The 21,868-nt window shown below is 35.4% G+C and overlaps 1 protein-coding gene across 6 annotated transcripts in view; it reads left to right on the forward strand.

The window, feature by feature from the left end:
- The window catches only part of LOC122842860 (neurexin-1a), a 234,750-nt gene that overhangs the window by 89,055 nt on the left and 123,827 nt on the right, over positions 1-21,868 (forward strand). For 4 of the 6 annotated variants that reach the window (XM_044137092.1, XM_044137087.1, XM_044137089.1 and 1 more), the window contains 6 exons: positions 881-907; positions 6,476-6,598; positions 7,588-7,969; positions 9,366-9,556; positions 10,405-10,578; positions 13,184-13,303. In XM_044137092.1, coding sequence (XP_043993027.1) covers positions 881-907; positions 6,476-6,598; positions 7,588-7,969; positions 9,366-9,556; positions 10,405-10,578; positions 13,184-13,303 — 1,017 coding nt within the window. The remainder of the gene's footprint in view (positions 1-880; positions 908-6,475; positions 6,599-7,587; positions 7,970-9,365; positions 9,557-10,404; positions 10,579-13,183; positions 13,304-21,868) is intronic. The other 2 variants (XM_044137088.1, XM_044137090.1) reach the window with 1 other exon arrangement.

Raw genomic sequence — 21,868 nt, forward strand, 5'->3', positions numbered from 1 at the left:
GAACAATCGTTCATCCTCTACTTTAACACTTTCCGATGAAGATGTTAAAGATGGTGATGATGTGTTCACTCGCTAGCATCCACACTCTTTCCATGACAATCTCACATAATTCCCAAATGTGAAAAAAAGTTTACCAACATCTGTTTCTGTGCAGTTTTTGAGATTATTTAAATTCTTCAATTGTCTTGGATGTGAACTTAAGCTTTTATGGTAAAATTAGATAAAATGGCTTCATTCTTGTAATAGATCTAGCAACTGCATCTGTATGATTAATTCATATTTGATATTTAAACACTACAATTCACTGCTGAAAGAGAATATGTACAGCACAACAGCAAAGGTCTAAAGAAACCTTGTGGCAAATACATAGTGTAGGTATGACCAATGTATTTCTTTTTCCCTGTAGTGAAAAATTATACATGAGCCAGACAATGTAAACGAAAATCCAAAATGAAACAAAACAAAACTGTTATAATGTTTTTAAGTCACACTCATTGGTAGATGAAAGAGGCTGGGGTGAATTAATGAGGAAACCTTCCAGTTGGCTCTGTGTGACCTGACTAACATCTGATGCTCTCATGATGACATCATCTTATTGAACAAAAATTTTCAATCATTATGAAATATCTAAATCTCTGCCTAACAGATCCAGTCCTTGACTTTTACTCTAATATGCAATAAATTGGGCTGCTCTGGTTCTCCAACACAGCAGCGCTTTTACCAGCTTGCTCCAGCTTGAGGCAACAACATGTGAGAGCATCAGAGGACGGACAGTGTCCGTGTGTTTGTCCCCAGAGGGGTGGACTGTATGCTTTAATGATGTCTGCAGCAGTAACGTTGAAAGATGAATTTATCTCTCATCTATTCTCCCCCCATCTAGATTGTATCAGGATTAACTGTACCTCCAGTAAGTTACTGTTCACCTTTCTTCTTCTTTTTCTACTCCTTCTGTAATATTCACTATTTTTTCTGTTGCCTGGGAAATTTATTTTTAAGTGAAAAATACCATGACACAATTTTAACTGGGGAGACTTAATCAGTTCAAATGAATGCCTCATATTATACCCCACACATGCTAGGGCTAAGGTTATTTGTAGTTTATTTTTTATATAATTAGAAGTGTGGAGGAAATGGAGGGAAGCTTGAATTAATGACAAACTGGAATATGGCAGTCAGCTGCTATTTTACACACCAAGCTGTGTCTAATTAATGAACCCATTCACTTATAAATCTAGAAAGGAATAAAATGCATGCTATGGAAGCGTACGTATTTTAGACATGGATGATTTCCTTGTGCTATCCCCCAACTCCCACCTTTTTTTTTTTTTTTTCATTTCTTTCACAGTATTTCACGGCAGCTATAAATTGATGAGGCCATTCAAAGCACAGAGGAAATACAGAGTGTGATTTTATTATTGCTATTAACCTGCCTCACAGAGCAGAAAGAAAGAGATGGAGAGGGAGGGGAAAGAATAGATCCTGTTGGGGTGTTCGTGGAGGAAGGCATCTTTGTGTGTTTGTGTGTGCGCTCGAACAGAGAGGCTACATTGCAATATTTTGGGAAATAAATATCCCTGGCATTTATTATTCAGAGCTGGTGATGAATTAATAACTCCTTCACTTGAGTCACAACACAAAAACTGTTTTTTCATGTAATCTCTCTCAGGTGAGAGACTCACTATAAAAACCAGATGAAAACATGCAGTTAAAGCACTGTAACAATACCATGCTATGCACATTGTGAATATAATTATAAACTGTTCTATGATAATAGCCAAGTTGGAACTGTTGGCGTAAGTGTTACAGCACTAGAAGGTCGTTGCCTGATCAGAAGAGGAGACTTAAACAACACAACACTTCCTCACACAATCAGATGATGTGACCTCTAGACAAGCTACTTTAAAGGATTTCTTGTTAGCATCTTTCTAAATGCAAAGCAGCTTCGCCCATACATCCTCAATCACATCTGGTGTTTATGTGCAGAAGACAAGCTCCAATTCTCTCATTCCACTGCCTGAAAAGGTCATCTTACGGTCCAGAGAATAAGGCTAAGGCATTATCTGTTCAAATTCATATTGTTAGTCTTCTGATCACTATATTATTATGCCTTTGACAGAATAGAATAGAAAAGCCTTTAATTTTCACACATGGAGAATATGATAAATTAATAATAATAAATAATATTTGGAACAAACTACCACAAAACTGTAAAACAGCTGAAACACTGTCTTTAAATCTCGACTAAAAACCCACCTGTTTAGAATTCTATTCGAAACGTCATCAATTATGAATATAATGATGGCACTTGACTATGTACGATATGTTTTGATCGTTGATTCTATGTTGCATGACTTTGTGTTTTTGTGTTTGTTATGATGTAAAGCACTTTGAAATGCCTTGCTGCTGAAATGTGCTGTACAAATAAAATTTGATTGATTGAATATTTAGATGTGCCAGCAGCAAATTAACGATAAGTGGAAGCCTGTCACACAAAGATAAATAATATAAAAACAAGATTAAGAGACCGTATAGTAGGGGCAAAATACAACATAATAATATTGTGCGGTTCCTAAAAATAGCAAATTGAATTTCAAAAAAGGTGACTTAGATGGGTAATTTCAAGAAAAGATGTTCAAGATATGCATGTACATGTCCAGAAACACAACATATTATTCACAAAAAGTGGACAAATTGTGCAACAGGGATGTCCAAATATATCAAAAGATCTGGCTCAATAGTCACAGTTTGCTCTCAGCTGGCAGGAATTGGAGCTTCCAACATCCACCATGTCGTGACAACAAAAACATTGACTTTTACTTAATGTTTAGTGTTCAGCTGTTAAATCCAAGATACAGCGACATTAAAGAGTTGACACTTTGGTGTTTTAAATATTGTCATTTTACCTTTACAGCATTCAGTTTGTACCTTCCAGATACTGCTGATGCAGGACAATCAATAGAAATTGTTTTTTTTTTTAATTTGGGTCAGAAAAACTGAGTTAGGTTTTAATGGTAATTTCATTTTAAAATGGGTGCGTCACTTTGGTGGTAATAGTTGACACTTAATCGTTTTATTGCCAAAATGGTGAGTTAGAAGATGGCTAACTAATGAGTTGGATGGTTTTTGTTTTTTTTTAATTTGCACTGGGAAATTAAATATTTAAATTCTTTAGATAAACCATTCTATGGAGAAGGTGAACTGCATGCTTAGATAAATTCAAAAACAAAGAAGTAGTAAGCCTTCCTTTAATAGTTTCTGACCTAATTGTGTCGAAGGAAAGTGCTTAATTGAAGGTCTTGGAAAGAACTGTGTTACGCCAGTGCATTTCCACTCATGAAGAATTAGCTTTTAACATTTTTTCTAGGTTGTTATTTTTGTCCTCTTTTTTTTTTTTTTTCAATGTTAATTAATGTGTCTTGTCAGGCACTGCAGCTCTGGTCAGCTTGCCGGATGAGAAATTTCAACACCAACTCAAAGAACACATCACTGTCAATTAGGGACCTAAGCTCCCTAGGGCAGCCCAGAACTGTCTGAAGAAAACACTGCCACTTCTGCTTAAACACTGTTAACAGACACTGACTGACAGTTAACTGAAAATATGACCTGAAAGTACCTTGTGACAGATTTGGTGCTTTTATGTACAGCTGGCTCAGCCATATTCATTAAGAGTAATGGCACGGGTGCCATGATATACGATGTGTAGTAACAGGGAATTAGACATAGAGGCATCTTACTGGATTATCATCTCTCTAACATTATCATCATATTGAGTAACTGTTTCTGTTCTATAATTGATCTTGTTCCCACATTAGTATTGTTAATAGAGGTCTGAGAGATTCTTTCAATGAACTTTACAACTGTGTGGAAATTAAAATTAAAGGAGTCATTTAGTCAGGTTATGAATGCAGTGCTTATGTTGATTTGCTTTCTGAAAGGCTTAGTTTCTTTCATCTCAGTTCCAGAAATGTAAAGTTTTGTTGTTGTTGTTGTTTTTTTTTTAAAAAACAATTTGTAATTTTAGTCATTTTAAATGTTTAAATTTATAGTGTGGCTTGTCTATAGACACTAAAAAACTCCTTCATCATTCATCTCCTTACTCAAAACTGAGAACTCACAGGCGGTCATGATAAAAAAGAAACATCCAACTTTCTGTTGTCAATTATTGTAACAACTACAGACAAAATCAGTTAGCAGTCAAAAGGAATTTAAATAACCCCTCTCTGTGCTATATTTCTTAATCTGGCCTTCATTTAGAAAAATATGACTGACATTTGCAACAGTTCTATAACAGCCACAGCAAATTGCGCTCGGTTTCAATTTTACCAGGACATACGTTACATAAATATCTCAGGAGATCTGATAAGGTATTGTTGTGAAAATAAAAACAAGTAGACGTGTGAGGGCATGTACAAATCTAAACTTGTAAAGCAGCACCTGTAGGTAAAAGCAATGTTACCTTGAAGAATAAGAATTTGTCACCAACACAGAGTGTTCGTTGAACTTTAACACCGGCATCTTTAGCGAAAATGGCAACAGTAAATCTCTCTTTTCCCTCCATTGCTGTTTGTAGTGATGAGCAACAATTCTTCATGCCAAGCTGAATGCAGCTCCAACAGGAGGACAATCCAACCTATTTTCTGATTAATTCATTGGAATAAGTTTACAATTTCAGAACACTCATTGACTTTGCATAAATCAATGTATTTTCAGTCCAAGATGCTAAGCTAATTATTAAGTATTAAAAAAAGGAAAAATCCAAAGGTAGACATGGAAAAATAATGTAATCTATCTTTAGTTGCAAGTAATATTGCTTTTTTTCTGATTCCAAGATACATGATAAGTCTGCTATCTTTATTTGAATGAACTCTGAACTGAAATATTTTGGCTCTATATTATTGACAGAATGCCAAAACCAACTGAGGTCCAAATAATATTAGATATGTAAACGATCATGTAAGACTCTGTGCAGTAGTGAATGTTATGCAACTGATGTCCCTCTTTTCTCCTCCTGCTTTTCTTCCTCCTTGAGGAGAACCAAGGACATGAATGATGGAAGGCAAAGATCAACCATGCTTTCAAGTTCAGCCCCATCCCATTATTTCATATCTCTTCTTCTTAATCCCTCACCAGTCGCCTGGTTCCAATCCTGCCACGATGTTTAGTGCTTATAAAGCAGCACTGTGCCTCTGCGATTGAGCGTGTCCTGGTACTGTGGTACCCTCACATTTGCATACACATTGCACTGAAGCTTTGAAGATTGCAGAAAGGCAGAAAATAAATAATCAAAAATGGGTTCAGGTGCATGAACTTGGCACCCCTCTGGAGGCTCCCCACTGTGTGAAAGGGATCAGAGCCTCAGGAGTTATAATGACATCATCTTGGCACACCCACATTGGCCTATTTTGTTACATTCACCCAGTATGAGAACTTCAGAGCGATACAGGGATTTAAAACTTGAACAACTTTATTTAAATTTGTGTTTGGCTTTGGAAAGGCCAATGTTGGAAATATTTGAAAAATGAAATGGATTTTTTTTTATATATATATAACGATAAGATAGATTTAGACCATGTACTTGGATATTTCTTTTTTCAACTCTAAAGCTTTCCGGTAGGTTTTTGGCACAGTGATTGTGCGACATCTCTATCTCTGCCTCCTTGCAGTGTCACTCTCATGCAATATTAATATGATGTTTTTGGTATGCAGCTAAAGGAATGCTAAAAATATTTTATCATTTTCAACTAAATGTTACATTTATTCAATGAAATCAAATGAGTGAAATTTCACTTGTAGAACAAAAAATCACATTCTGTATTTCATATTTTGGACTAATTTCATTTTCACAGGATGATTAAATTTTAGGGTTATTCTTATGTTTCTTTATGTTTGTTGTTTTTGTTTTAGCTCCAAACTTACTGCCTCTTCTGCAAGATAATATTTTTTTAAAAATAAGATTTTATTTCACATAGTGAAAGTTAGGGAAAGGTAATAGAATTGGTGGGTTAATAATATGGAAAGAGATTATTTGTAAAGGACTTTGCTAAATTGTAATGTTCTGGAAGGTATTTGCTGCCACCATGTGGAACATGAAAAAACTTAAAATCTAATTTGAGTTGTGATGGTTGGAAAACAGAGATCAAGAATAATAATCAAAAATGTCTAAGTTTTAATATGAAATTCTGAATAATGATCCCCACTTCCTGATTTAAAGAAAATAATGCTCAGGGAGACTTTAGAAATGTAGTACCCTGTATAATGATGCGACCAATGTAAGTCAGAGTGATGACCATTTACTGTTTACTTCAATGTTTCCTGTCTCTGTTTCCTTCAATTATCCTGACTTCCTTTTCATCTCTTCTCTATATGATTCTCTTTATATGTACTACCATTCAATCTTTCTGCGTGGGTGTGTGCGTGCGTGCATGTGGGCGTGTGTGCATGGGTGTTTTTAATCACTTTTTGGACTATCCCACAGGCAAAGGCCCAGAGACAATTTTTGCGGGTCAGAACCTGAACGATAATGAGTGGCATACCGTACGTGTGTTCAGGAGAGGCAAGAGTTTGAAACTGACGGTAGATGAACTACCGCCTGTGGAAGGTACTTCTTATCCTTTCTGTTATAATAACTTTGACAGGTTCTCACCTTTTCTGGGCTCTTGTGGTCTACCTAGACTAGAGCCACTACAACAGAACAATAAAACAGCCAGGCATCTGCAGAGAACTTTAAAAGGCCACTTGCTTAGTTTTTTATTTGTTCCTGGGTAAGTACAGTGCCTTGTAAAAGTATTCGTCGTACATGGTTTTTAATGTAAAAAAAATATTGAAAAGTGTAGGATGCACATGTATTTACCCCACTTCATTATGAAACTCCTAAATGCAATGCAGCCATGAGATAATTAAGCAATATAAATCAATCTGTGTGCAGATTAAATATACAGTAGACATTTGCATAGGAGTAGCCCAGAGGCTAATGTTGGGTGAGATAATTTATTGACAGGATAGATTTCTCTTACACTTTGCAAATCTTTCCTGGATGGATGAAAGCCACTGTTGAAGGAAAGTCATAAAAGAGCTTTAAGTAGTTTTCTACCAGCCATATAAGGAACATTCAAAACATCTAAAAGACAGTCTTTTGAACGGATTAGTTAAAATTGAAGCTTTTTGCCTGTATGCAAGATGTGTGGAGGAAAATTAATACTTCAGATCTCCCTTAATAGACCATTCATATTGTGTAATACAGTAATGGCTGCACTATGAGTTGATGGGTAAATCTACATTAAAGCGTTATCAAAAAAAAGAGGTGTGAATACTTTTAGAAGGTACTGCTTATTTACTGAAAATCACAAGTTCTTTTTTGGAAAAATGTTGCTGCCTTGAATAAAAATTATTAACTTTTGTTTAAAAAATAGAGATAAATCAAAAATTCTCTGAAGGCATGCTTAGTTTTTTGTATATAAACAAGTGTGTTCACATGACATCACTTTAAAGTCCTGCTGTGGATCCTTCATTTTCAAAGCTCTTCCCCTTTGAGCTTTCATTTACCCCATTTAATGACATCCTTTCTCCCTCCTTCCCTTTAAATTAAAGGTCAAATGGCAGGTGACCACACCCAGCTGGAATTTCATAACATTGAGACGGGCATTGTGACAGAGAAGCGCTTCATGTCCATGGTGCCCTCCAACTTCATTGGCCACCTCCAAAGCCTCTCCTTCAATGGCATGGCTTACATTGACCTCTGCAAAAATGGTGACATTGATTATTGTGAACTCAATGCCATGATTGGCTTCAAGAACATCATTGCTGATCCGGTTACCTTCAAGTCACGGTCCAGCTATGTGACCCTCACCACTCTGCAGGCCTACTACTCCATGCACCTTTTCTTTCAGTTTAAAACCACATCTCCTGATGGTCTCATTCTCTACAACAGTGGTGATGGAAATGACTTCATTGTGGTGGAACTGGTCAAAGGGTAGGTGCACCCATTCCTATAAGTGGGAATTTGTATTCTTAAGGGCAAAGTTTAAAATTTTTTAGAAGAGGTTTTGTTGAAAGATTATATATTTGCCTGCAGTAAATAACTCTCTTGGCATCTTCAGTGAGTTTGAATTTAGATTAGTTTTGTCTTTGAAACCAAAACTAACAGCCTGGTTGAGAGAAGCCAAGACCAAAGCATCATATCAGTTCATGTAAATATTGTTTAGTTTTAAACATTGTCATGTGGGAATTTATGCAAAGCTAATGCTTTTTTACACAAGATGTGGAGAGAGGAAGCTGTGAGATTAAAAAATAAAAAAAAAAAAATCCTTGGAATGGAATCTGCAAGTGTGGTGCAGACATTTTATGAGTGCTGGTTTCAAAACCTGAGAGTGAGTAAGGAGTCATCTGTGACCCAGCGTTCTTGATAAATACAGCAAGCAGAGTAAAAACGCTGGCAGGGAGAAGCATCTACCTTATCTTGAACACGCAGAAACATACTTACACACTCTGGCCTCTCTTAAATAGGTCCTTCACACTTAGACGGACAGGCACACAACTTACAGACTCACTTACAGACACAAAGCAATCATAGTGAACACTTTTTAGTGTCCAAGCCATTCAAATTGATAATAATACACAATGTGTGAATATTTATCTAACTGGAACAGGAACCGTTCATCTCATCATATGCACTAACCAATTGTTGTGATTTTATGGTCATATGTGTTCTCACTGTTCAATCATTGCCTTGTCCCCACTGAATTTAGCTATCAAAAATGGTTATTCTTACTGTAAACATTTACATATTTTGCTTCAAGATCCTTGGAGGTACCAGTACGCTACAACATATGAACATTTTGTCTCCTATCATCTCTGTCCCAATGTTTTTACCAGAAGGCAGCCAGCTTTTACTTTTCTGCCCTATCTAAACTAAGGGATCAGAAATACACAACATGAAAGATAAACAGCTTCACAGAAGTGTATTTGTCCTTGCCAAAATACCATATTCCCTTATTTTTTAGCAATTTCCCTTATTTCCCTTATTTTTAAATAAAGTCATGCAATTTAAGTACACAACTCAACTTGTGTGTAAAGTTAGCCTGAAATGGTGTTACTTTAATGTCAGAAATAAGCAGTTTTTAAGAGAACTTCACACACTGATACAGTTCTCTTTGAATGTACACACATCTCCAATTGATTTTTCAGATTTTTGTTGTATATTTTTACTCAGTAATGTAAAACCTCAAACAGTTAAAAAGCAATAATAATAATCATATCTAAAAGAATTATGAATGTGTCAAATTCCAAAACAGTTTGCCAATAATCCGATAATAGGAATTTTTATTATTCCAGTATGCTCATCTTTCTTCATGCTGTTCTGTTTCCAGTTATCTTCACTATGTGTCTGACCTGGGGAATGGAGCCCACCTCATCAAAGGCAACTCAAATAAACCCCTAAGTGACAACCAGTGGCATAATGTCATCATCTCCAGGGACACCAACAATCTGCATACAGTCAAGATTGACACCAAGGTTACCACACAGACAACCTCAGGAGCCAAGAACCTTGACCTGAAGGGTTAGTTCAGAATTTTTATACCCTTACCAGACACGTTATAGGTGAATGTGTCCAAATACTCATTAACACAAATGACAAATCAGACAAATTACAGCAACTTAAGGCACTTTGGTTTTTAGATGTGGTGAAAACAAATTGCTGAAGTTCAACAAAAGCTTCACATTGGGGATGAAAGTGACTTTTAATGTGGCCTAGTCATTGGTGGCAAACGGAATTGGTGCTATCAAGGTGTAACTAATAAAGTGGTTGGGGAAAGTGTGTTAGTATAAAATATGTTTTTTTTTAGCTGAGGAAATAGTGATTTAAAGAGAGAAAAGCAGGTTTTTGATTGAAATGCATAACAGGTTGGAGAAACGCTGCAGGGGTGAAAGGCACAAAAAAGCTTCTTCTCATTACTGGATCTCAGGTAGCCTTGAGAAAGAATTCATCTGTTTTTTGTCACAACTAACGATGTGGAAATGTTATAGCGAGCTCATAGTTCTCAGACAAACAGCCTTGAATAACATTTATTTGAAATGAGTTACTTATTGTTTGCATGAAAGCTGCTGTTGAAAGCAAATTGTTTTGGGTAATTGGTGTTCTACCTGGAAGGATATTCATAATAATAAGGAAAGATAAAGCAGTTGCTGAATATGTGGCTTACACTCATAAATAACATTGAACAGTTACTTCATAAAAATTTGAAAGTTTTTTTAGGGAAGGTTGAAAATGATTATGCTTTTCTTGTCTTTTATCTGGCTATAAAAATCACAATAGCTTGCTGCAAAAAAATATTGACAAGGAAAGTTCTGCATTCTATTGTATTTCCACCAGAGGTCAGCATTGTTCCATTTCTGATTTCTTTACAGGAAACCTTTACATTGGTGGGGTGGCTAAGGAGATGTATAAGGACCTGCCCAAACTGGTGCATGCCAAGGAGGGTTTCCAGGGTTGCCTGGCATCGGTGGACCTGAATGGACGCCTCCCAGACTTGATGTCAGATGCGCTGGACTGTGTGGGACAGATAGAGAGAGGATGTGAAGGTGAGAGACCACAAATGATAAGCCAGTTTCTGACTGAAGTATCTTTTAGTTTATAGTCTTTGGAGAGTTTAAACCTTCATTGACTGAATATAAATAGATGAAACAATGCTTATTTTTCACTTAAAACAAATAACACAAGAGACCAAATTCCTTTAACACATCTAAAATAGTTTATTAATGTTCTCCCAAAATATCAGGTGTAACACTATATAATTCTGCATAATCTTGCAAGTCACATACATATCTTCAAGCAGCACTCATTCTGAAGCACAGCCACAAAGAAAACTACACTGGTAACTTGTGACATGTAATTTAACATCCATAAAGCATGTTTGTATTCTGTTTGAATGAATTGGGCTCCGACACTCTTCCAGAGGCGATCATTTCTGTTTCACTTGGTTTTAATCTGATTATTCTCTTCACCATATTTGTACTGCCACTGTTACTTCCCATTTTATCCCTACTCTGTTGTACACTATGCATGCTTGCTGGATCTGAGATGTTTGGCCTGAAGCGATCTTTTTGAATAATGGATGAAGCCTTTGTTGCATGTATGAATATCATTTTCCCGGTCTAATGTGTGCACCATATCCAGAGACAATATTTGATTTTCTTTCTACTGCTTCAGTCGGTTAGTTTACTTTCTCTTTTCACCCACTTGTTACCGTTAAGTACTTCTGATCTTTTATCCATGTTCCATTGTGACAAAAGTAATCCCATTCAGCTCTTGTGAAGGCGTGTCAAACTAGCCATTATAAATTTGTACCACACTGAATCAATGATTTTTTGAAATAGCGTAAAAATATTTTTTGTTATTGTGATGGTGAAATTATGATGCAATGCATTGTTGCTAAAAGTTTATGATAAAGCTAGACACTAGGGAATATGTGTTTCGTGGGAAAAGTAGCAGTTATTTAGTTTTACTTTATAATGGGACTTGGAGAGGAGCTGTTCTTGTATTTATTAATGTTTTACTCTCTTGCTCTTTCTCTGGACAAACATACTTTGTGCATCCTGCCTCACAATCTATATTTCCCCCTCTTTCTTCAAACTTTGTTCTTCTTACTAACTGCTTGTATACTTTACCTTTTCTTTTCCTATTATTTTGCCAACAAATGTTGCTTTGATGAAAGCTGACTTGCAAGGTAGAAAGCTTTGTCTGTCTAATAATAGCTTTTGATATCCTCCCCTCGTCCCTCAAATGCATCTGAAATAACAACCCCCCATATCCCACTACACGCACAGAAACATGCACACACATATAAATACCAATCCCACCACCTTCCCACAGCTTTTTACCAACCAAATTTATCATAAGAGGACTGCCTTGTGTACCATTCACTCATTGGCATCAAGAATGGCATCAGCCTCATTGAAGTATCTTCTATAAAATTCTAAGGGGCTGATGTTTTGTTTTGCAGTCCTATTCCAAGTATCTGAACATTTAATTGTATTTGTAAGAGTTTTTTTTTTTTTTTATTCATTTATTTATTTGTTTATGTATTTGCATAGCTCACATTACTTTGAACCAAGCAGTTTTATTTTGCATGGATTTAAAAAATATATATTTTGTGTAGGTTATAAATTCCAAAATTGATACTTTTACAGAGTAGATTAAGCACATTATTGCCAATCATCCATTCTTGTCATCTTTTGTAGCATTTTCTAACATTCAAAGTATATAAACAATAACCCACCAACATGCTTTTTGAGTTTAGATTATCTTTGGAGTGCTAAAATGTATTTACCATACATTTAAATCAAATCTATGTTTGATACATTCACTATCCACCACTAATTTAAATATTATTGTGTAATGAAATGTAATATTGTCTGAGGACTAATATAGAATCTGTTTGGATTTACAGTAGATGTTTTTTTTTTTTTATTATACGGGTTATGATCATATGGGTTAAGTAGACTTTGGAGCATGAAACATGACAGGACTCACCCTTTCCATCAGCATATTATGACCAAGTGGTCACTAGTAGTCACTTTATCTGTGGGTTGTTTTTAATGTATAGACTGGTCTATGTCTCTGGCAGGATATGCTGAATATGGTGTTACACAGTTACTAATTAATGAATCTTGTGTTGAGTATAAACAGTAAAAAAAAAACCCCACAATATATTAAAACAATTGGTGTACTTTTAACTGAAACTGAATCAATGCTAATAAATAAAAACAGTAACCATAGATAACGGTAGAAATGCAATTGAAATGTTTAAACCACCAAGGAGTGTCCAAAGCTAAAAACTGCAAGTCTTTAGTTATTTTCTACAAGTGTTTTATTTTTTATTTATTTTTTTTTGTGGGGGGGGGGTTATGCATATTTTGGTTTTATGTTTGCTGTATATAACGTTTAACTAACTAAATCTGAGTTTGGTAAAATTGGAGATTCTGAGTTTGGTAAAAGTGGACATTGTTCACAGTAATAGCAGCAGTAGTTACTAAAATGTGACTGCACTCAGCTAGTTGTGTATGACTGTTATGTGCAAACATCCAATTGAAAAGCCAATTATCCATACTTGTGACATTACATATATTGTTTTTAGTTTGAATCCAGTCTTATTTTCACTAAGCTGTGATTTTGTTTTCCATTCAGGCCCAAGCACTACATGCCAAGAGGACTCATGTGCCAACCAAGGTGTGTGCCTTCAGCAGTGGGAGGGCTTCAGCTGTGACTGCAGCATGACAACATTTGGAGGACCACTTTGTAATGACGGTAAGCTTCTAGCTTTTTCTTTTTAACCTAAACATTAGAAATGCACTGATCAGAGATATGTGGCCAATTTCTTTTTTCTGTAAAGTTCTGACCTGCTTTTACAGATTTTTGGCCAGTCCAGCTTCTTACAATGTTCAAAATATTGTTTTTTACCCTTGGTGTCATGGGCAGTCATAAATTATTTATATTGGAATCAGAGGGAACCCCTCATGTGTGAGAGAATGGTGTTGTTTCAAGTCTGTTTTATTTTGTCAAGCAAAGACAAAAGCATTATGCAATTTTAAGCTCTCTGAAGCAAATCATATTTATAAAACTCTATTCTCCAGATAATTTAAGCCCTAGTAGTAGCTCAAAACAATCTGAACAAGGCAATCTTTGTTGTAACACATTATGCTTCCCTCACACTCTGCCATCCTTCTTGCTTACAAGTATTACCCTAAATGAATTACAAACACGTCTGTGGGAAATAGTTTATTTTTACAGCCAATTAAACCTTTGACATCATTTTTAAACACTTTTCCTGAAAATAGCAAACTTTGTCTTTCTTTTAGAGCTATCCTTCAATCAGTAACAACTTTGACACAAAACAGTGCTGCTGTTGGTATGACTTGTTTGATATATGTTGTGTTGCCTTCACTGACTTGAAATGCTAACGTGTGTTTGAGTTTTGATCTGTAAATGAGCTGATCCTAATCAAAGGTTGTCTCGTCAGTGAATCTTTAACACTCATAACAGATTACATAAATATTACATGCACAATATAAATAACATGATGGTCATGGTATTTTATTTTACAACATAAGATTTTATTACATAACGTGATTATTATGTTGTAGTATAACATAATAATCAGAACATGGCATAATGTTATTATTTTATATAAAATTGAAAAGCTTGCTATGTACAGAAGCTAACATAAATAAGATATTGACATGTTGAATTCATTTAGAAGTTCTGTAAAGAATATATTGTGTTTTGTGTCTCTATGTGACATTATTTATATAAAGTCATATGCACCACTAGAGGGAGTAAGAGCCACATTTAGGTTCATCTGAAGAAAACGTCAACAGCATGTCTAATATGCAAACAAATAATTATGTTGAGCAAAATGCAATCATCTTCTGTACTTATTTTCAGAGTGCATTAATTCATTGTCTTGACTATTGTTAATAGAGGAAACAAATTCAGGCTTTCTCAATCCATATTTTCCTTTTTAATAGTTTGGTAATATTAATCTCTCTTAAAAGCAGTGAAACAATCTTTTATCTAAACGTATTGCATGATCGTTTATGCAAGAAATTTCAAGGAGCTAGGATAATATCTGCTACTTCTTAATGCAAGTGTACTTCCTTATGCAAAAGATCCAAAAGGGGGTTGTTTGGACATTAATTTTTTCTGCAGCAGTTCACACTGAGAGGTCATTGGGCAGAGGACTGAACTACATTATGGAGCAAAGGAAGAGAGCAGGCACTTCAGTGATGTCACCAAAGCAGAGGAGAACAGAATAAATGTTAATGCATTCTGTGTCACTTCTACTAGTCTGATAAGATCCTATCTTTTGTTAACATAAGAAAGCCTTAATAGCCTTGCACCTAGAAAATATTAAAAAAAAAAATCTGGTGTCTGTGATCTTGAGAGCTTTTCTCTGTTCTCACCTTTCATAGCTCAGATTCTGTTTGCATCAAAAAAGAGGAATGTGGCTACAGTGAAGCATTATTTGTATTGATGACGTCTTGCCTGTTAAAGGGATAAAGAAGTTGTGATGTTTCCTTTAGTTTCTGTTGCACATGTGCAGCCTTTTTTAGACCCATGGAGCCAACCGACAGACTAAGAAGCAGAATGGGTATCTTTGTTCAGGATCATATTTCAGAGAATTGTCCCAGCTCCTGATTTTAGTTGCTGAAACCGGTGTAATTGTTTCTGCTAACCTAAAAAGAGTCAATGTGTTGAATTGGTTGGCAGGCATGTGTGATATCATAGGCACACACAAAGTACAGATTTTCAAGAAAGCTTTTCATTGCAGAAAATCGCATCTAAACTTTGAAATAGTGATGCAAAATGGCTGAAGTTGCGCAGAAGGTCTGAGGAAAACCCCCAACAAGAATTGGTTGAGTTTTATATTGTTTACTGGATTGTTATGGAAATATGAAAATAGGAGTGAGAGGCATTTAAAAAAAAAACATGCATTTTAACTAGTAATACATGCATACATTCATTGCATAAGTTATATTGGGCATTGTGTCTCCAAGAATAGAGACAAGGTAAAACAAACACTCAGTACTGGCTGGTTCCCTGTAGTCACAACATTTGTTTCTTTTTTTCAGTGCTAATCACACCAGCATGACATACTTAGCTGCATTTCACACCTGCAGCATAACTGATATAGACACTTTTCATGCCTGGTAAATTAGAGAAAATTGGTGTGTCTTAGGAACTATAACATTGCAATTAAAATCATATAGGCAGCTTTCAGGCATGTCTCTAGAGTCATTGTTACTGGTGTAAATGATAGAACATAACATGCCTGGATCTTATTTGGCAGTGAAGGAGTAACTTAAACTGATTAGGATACTAATTAATGTCACAATTAGTAATATAACTTTCAGATATATAGTTACTTAAGAAAATAATGAAATATATTTCTCTAATTATATAATCGCAGACAACTAAGGTTGTTACTCTGCTCCCTTTGAACGTTCTTGAATATTTCAATGAAACTTAAAAGCCTGGCTGCTCTTATATGGAAACACTGTTCTGCTGACAAACAATAAAAGAGCAAAGATAAACATATTCTCGTTTAACATGCATATTGGAGAATAATGTTATATATTAATCACAACCATTTAGCCACATATAAATGCTCCAAAAGGTAAGCTTCTAGAATGACAACTTTATTTGCTGTTTATGGTGAATGCTTAGCATCACTGCTGTGATAGACTAAACAAGCAAATTATTATTATGTACTAGCTTGAGGTAAAACTATTCCAGGCTGCTCTAAGGGAAGCAATAACAGAGTTTTATTGGGGTCACCGGGTGACCCTAATGGCTCATGGCTCAGTGGGGCTACAGTAATTGATGCTGCTGTTCCAGGGTTGATTCCCAGCCCTGGGCCATGTACTGCATGTCCTCCCCTTCTCTCTCTTCCCGTCTTCCTGTCAAGCTACTAATACATCAAACCCTGTTGTGCCAATAAAACCTTAACAAAATCACAGTTTCATTGTTAGTGTTTTTGTTACTTCTAAACTTTTAATCGAGCTTTTACTGCAGTTGCATTTGATGTGTTGTAGCTAATTTTTGACCCAAAGTTTGAACTCACGGTGAAGCTGCAGTGTAGAAGGCATTCCTACACGGCTAAAAAAAAATCCAGATTCAGCTCATGTGACATGTACATGCTGGCAGACTTTGCTTAGTCCACTTCTTTTATAAGACCGATCACGTAATTTTATGTAATATAAGAAAAGGTGTGCTTTTTCTAGCAAATTGACAAAAAGCTGGTATTGGACTGAAAACTCAGTTTCTCTGAGTAAATTCAAAATTTTTGGCCTGACACTTAAAATAAAACTTCATATCAATATATGCTGTGTCATCTGAGTTTTTCCCAAGTTTTTATCTTCTGAGTTTGCTCTGAGCTATCTCTAAAAAAAATTACACACACACTGAGGAGGTTTTGCTTAAATTTTCCTAAAAAATTAGCAATTGTTCCAAAAGTTGCAATCACTGCATTTCATTCTTCAATGCCTCTTAGTTAATCTCTCTGTGTGTGTTATAAAGCATTTTATCTTCTGAGAACACTGCTGCTCCTTTTCTATTCAAATTGATTGGCAAGGTGATGAAATTGAGAAGAAAACCACCTCTCTACCACCTTTAAATATTAGACTCAAGTGACATACTCAGACTTCGGAAAGAAGGTTTACCTTTATATTTATAGAACCAAATTTAGTCCCTATAAACATATGGTCAGTGTAAAAAGAAAAAGATGGTAATCAATGCAAGTCATTCCTGACTCGCTTCCTTAGAAAATGCCACCCTTGGAATGACAGTGCTCTAAATGTTGCTAATTGTAAATTTGTCATGTCCCTGCAGACTTATGTTGCCAAAATAAGCCAAACTGATCATACTGTTGAAAACAATGCAGTTAGTAAAATTGACTTGTGAAGAAAAACATATATATCTTATTGCGGTGGGTTCATATTTTGTTGTTCTGCAATAGCAAAATTATGCTGATAATCATCTACAAAGCCAGATACTGGAACATACTTGGCATGTGGAGTAGCTACTGTGGTGCATTTTGTCTTCTCTGTAATGTCAGCTGGGGTTTTATAGATTGCTCTAGATTGTATTTAGGAAATTGCTTGTTGTTTGTGCATGTGCATGTGAGAGGGGGCCTTTAACACCAATCTGGACTTCTTGAGGGAATTAGCCTGCAGTGGTCAAGCATCTGAGGGTAATGTACAGCGACAGAGTGGCGTTTGTTGTTGAACAAAACTGGGTCGAGGAGAGGCCATGGTTGAGGGCCGGCCCTGGCCTTTATGTACTTTTTCTCTTGCTTGGTTGCTCCTCCTCTGAATCTTATTGTCACAGCTATTAGTGGCATGTCAATACTAGATCAACAAAGAAAACTGTGTTTGTGTTGAGTCCGTTGTCAAGAGCTGAACATGGAAAGATGTGCCAATCCCTGGAAAGACCCAGTGCCTTTAAGGTAGTGGATATTGCTGTGTCCATCTACACTGAGCGTATTCATCAAATGTCCCACATTCAGGATGTAGTATGTGATTATCCAAAAGAAATACATATACAGTATAAAAAAATCATATTTACTTCTTCTCCACATTCCTAAAGCCCCTCCTCCTTATTGCATTGGCCTAAAATGCAGAAAATTCAACTAACTGGTTAAGGAGATAAGCTAGGAATCAAATTATTGTAATTTAACAATATTAAAAATGTAAGAATGCATGTATTCCAACACATGTATTCTAGAAGTTTCCACCTCAGCATCACTGCTGTAAATCCTGTTTTAGTAGGACCAGTAAAGAATACAATAAATCATTTACATGAACAATTATTTTTGCCTTAGATAGCCTCTTGCAACTTTTAAATATTTTTTCTCCTTGTAGAATAAGGGCTTTGTGCTTTAAAACACTGCTTTCTGGAGACTTGATTAAAGCCAGGCAAGTATCTGTGCTCCAGAAACACCCAGAGATAAGACCATTTATTTTGATTTTGATAAATATAAGCAGACACCCATACTAGTAATGATGCCAGAGGAAAGGAGTGATATTATCTGTGCCCGGGATATGGTCCACTTTTGTTGCATTTCAGCCAAACAGATCTATGGCTTTAAAACCTTTGAGTCTTGTGTGTGCTGAATGCTTGGCATAGCTTTAAACAGACTTTTTGCCTTGAGATAAGAGAGAATCGGTCTTAAATGCCTTTGTGCATACACTTCAGTAGACATTTACTCAAATGTGCAAGGATCCTTGCAATAATTGTAGCACATTCAGTGTAAAGTTTAACTGATCAGCTGAGAGGCTATCCAGGGCTGATAGCAAGGCTGCTATTCTATTTCCTCAGAGAAACTCTTATACTAACTATTTATATGTTTTACAGTTAAATGGTGACTATGATAAAGAATACCAGGCTGGGGACATGCTGTATTGGACACACATTAACCTGTTTACTTCTCAAAACTAAAAACTATCAGCAATTTGTTCCAGCAGAAGATTCCATCTGTCCTTTAGAGGTTTTCTAAATAAGCACTTAAATAAAATCAATAAACACTACGAGTGAGTTGGGGAAAATTAATTTACTGCAAGAAAATGTTCACTAATTATCACTCTGTCTAATATACCTAACAGACCCAATCTGAATCTATGGTTAAATAGGTGCTTATTTCTAATGTACTAATACCACTTTAAACACTTGTATTTAAAACCTCAGTCATGGGAACCAGCTCTATTGTCCAAGTGCCTCAAACAGATAATTATGTATAAATTGAGGGTTCGGGTTACACTTTACCACAATTTTTATATGTAGTATAAACCTAATTAAAAGCTTTTGATGTTATGACATTGGATCCAGTTTCATACTTATCAAATTATACAGTTCAGCCTTTCCCTGCAGTAGTTCACAGTAGCTATAAAACCATATGCAGATTTTGACTGCTTCCTGTTTTCAGATGTGCATCTATTAGTCTTTCTACCATGTCAGGCCACATTAAGTAGTTGCTCTTTTTTTTTATATATTTTTTTTTATTTGCGGCAGTAGTTATTCCAGCTCAGAGTAGGTGGTCACTATCCTGTCTGATTGATTGAATAATGTGCTATGGTAACGGATTGTCCAGATTTAATGGGGTTTTTTTTGTTTGTTTTTTTCACTAAGAGAACGCAGTGTCCATATGTGGGCAAAGGCTGCTGGCATGGAAACAAGGTCTAACTTTCTAAACTGGAAGCTAAGTCTTCTAAAACTTCAGTGAAAAAATCTATATTTTGGAAATTTTGCACAACTTTCATATTTGAAGGATTATGGATTGTAGCCTACATATAAATAAATGACTAAGATTTTATTTGCATTATGCTCCATCTGAAATGACTCCCCAGGAAAGGATATTTTTAATTTAATCTTGTTTATATACATCTTTGGATACCTTGATACAGTCACAGATTAATTTCATATACAGTATATTTCCTTCCCAGCACTTTCTGCTGATTAGAATCTCATGCAGAAGTTAGCCAGATACAGTGCAGTGATGAGATCTTAATGTTTGAGGAGTTTTTTATTAATTGGTAGTCTTGGGGGACATGTTGACTTGAGGTGAGAAGCTTTTGTTCCTCCACAAAACAATACTAATTAAAGTGTTGATACAGTGTCTCAGCAAAAGTATTCTGTTGGGAAGCATAATAGCACGGTGCATATTCCCCTCTCTCATAGACTTAGGCTATTGAAGATGAACCCCAGGAGAACTATGGCGGTAAAGTATCATTGAAAAAAAAGTTTGCTTGCTTGTGTTTACCTCAACTCCTTAACAACGATTTATGGCCTCTTTCCTGTTAAAACGAGTTAGGGGAAAATAAATTAATGATACTGTAGAATGGCTATTCAGGGGGTACAGACATGAACCCACTGAAACACTTATTGTTTCAGTGACCTGAAACAATAAGTGTTTCAGGTCATTGTTGTTGTTTTTTGACTTTATATGCTGTTTGGTATATACATTTCCTCCTATGTGTTTAATATTTAATTGGTGTACCATTTCACTGCACATAACTTAATTTATTTGCTGTGAATTGAATGGTTTGTTACAAAAATCTGGTGTATATTTCATTTCAATTGAATCTTTTTAATACTTTGGCTATGTGGATATTGGTCCAGGCAAATTTTTAGAAGGAAAACAAAATTATTCTGCCTGTGACATGTTTTTATTTAATTTTTTATTTAATTTTTTTTTCCTGTAAAAAAAAAATATATATATATATATCATAGTCTAATTAAAATTTACTGACAATTTAGTTTAAATACAATAAACATTGTGTACATATTCTAGAAAATGCATAAGCCAATATGTATACAACTAAACTTCTAGAAGCTGTTATGCACACCTTTAAGTATGACAAGTATTTTTTGTATAAGAAATTATCCTAAATTTTCAGTATGAGACCATGTGATATGTTTATTTATTAATTAATCTATTAATTGTGTCAGCAATATGCAAGACATTATCTGATCAAATGCAGATCTAGCTTTGAAGAGGGAAAAAATAGAACCGAATTTTCCTTGAACTCGACTTACAGGTAACACAGTTAAAGAACAGATTGTATATGCATCACTAATCAAATAAGATTTTATCTCTTTTCAGCAAAATTGGAGAACACACACAGATCAATCAGTCTGTTAGCCAAAGTGGGTGCAAGTCAAAGAGCTTTCTTCACTGGATTGTGTGTTGTGTAATGGACTCAAAATGTTGTTTTTGACTGAATATCTGATTTAAGCAAATAGCATCCGCTTAAGGCCAGACAAATTATATAAAAAGTGCCAAATTCTACATAAAATATGTCAGTAGTAAACTGAAGTTTGATGCTGTGAACCACTGTAACCTAATTGTTGCAATGCATCCATAGTTTCCAGCAAAATAGGTGCATCTGTATTGTTTCCAGCATAATAGCATCCCTTTAAACACACCTACATCCATTTTTCTTTTGACAATGCAAGAAATTTAGTCGAGTGAATTTTGCACTTTGAGAGTACAAAGACAGTTGAACTCACATTCACAATTCATGCATTGAGCATTTCAGTTTAGCCCTGTGCATATTTAAATTTTGACATAAATGGTTCTCGTCCTGGAAGGGTTAGGACTGCCATTGCTTTCCACTGGATGTGTTTTTTTATGTGCTTTCTGAAAGATATCAGCCTTTCATGTGTTCGAGGTTGCAGTTAAGTGCATTTTAGTGGTAAACTACATCACCAAGGTTTACTGTATATTTATTCACTGTGAAGCTGCATAGCTGATTTTATTTTGGTCAGCCATCCCACTATTACTCCTTGCCAAAAAAGCATCCAATGCACTACATA

Source organism: Gambusia affinis, linkage group LG13 (assembly GCF_019740435.1).
Source record: "Gambusia affinis linkage group LG13, SWU_Gaff_1.0, whole genome shotgun sequence".
In the NCBI taxonomy this organism is placed as follows: Eukaryota; Metazoa; Chordata; class Actinopteri; order Cyprinodontiformes; family Poeciliidae; genus Gambusia; species Gambusia affinis.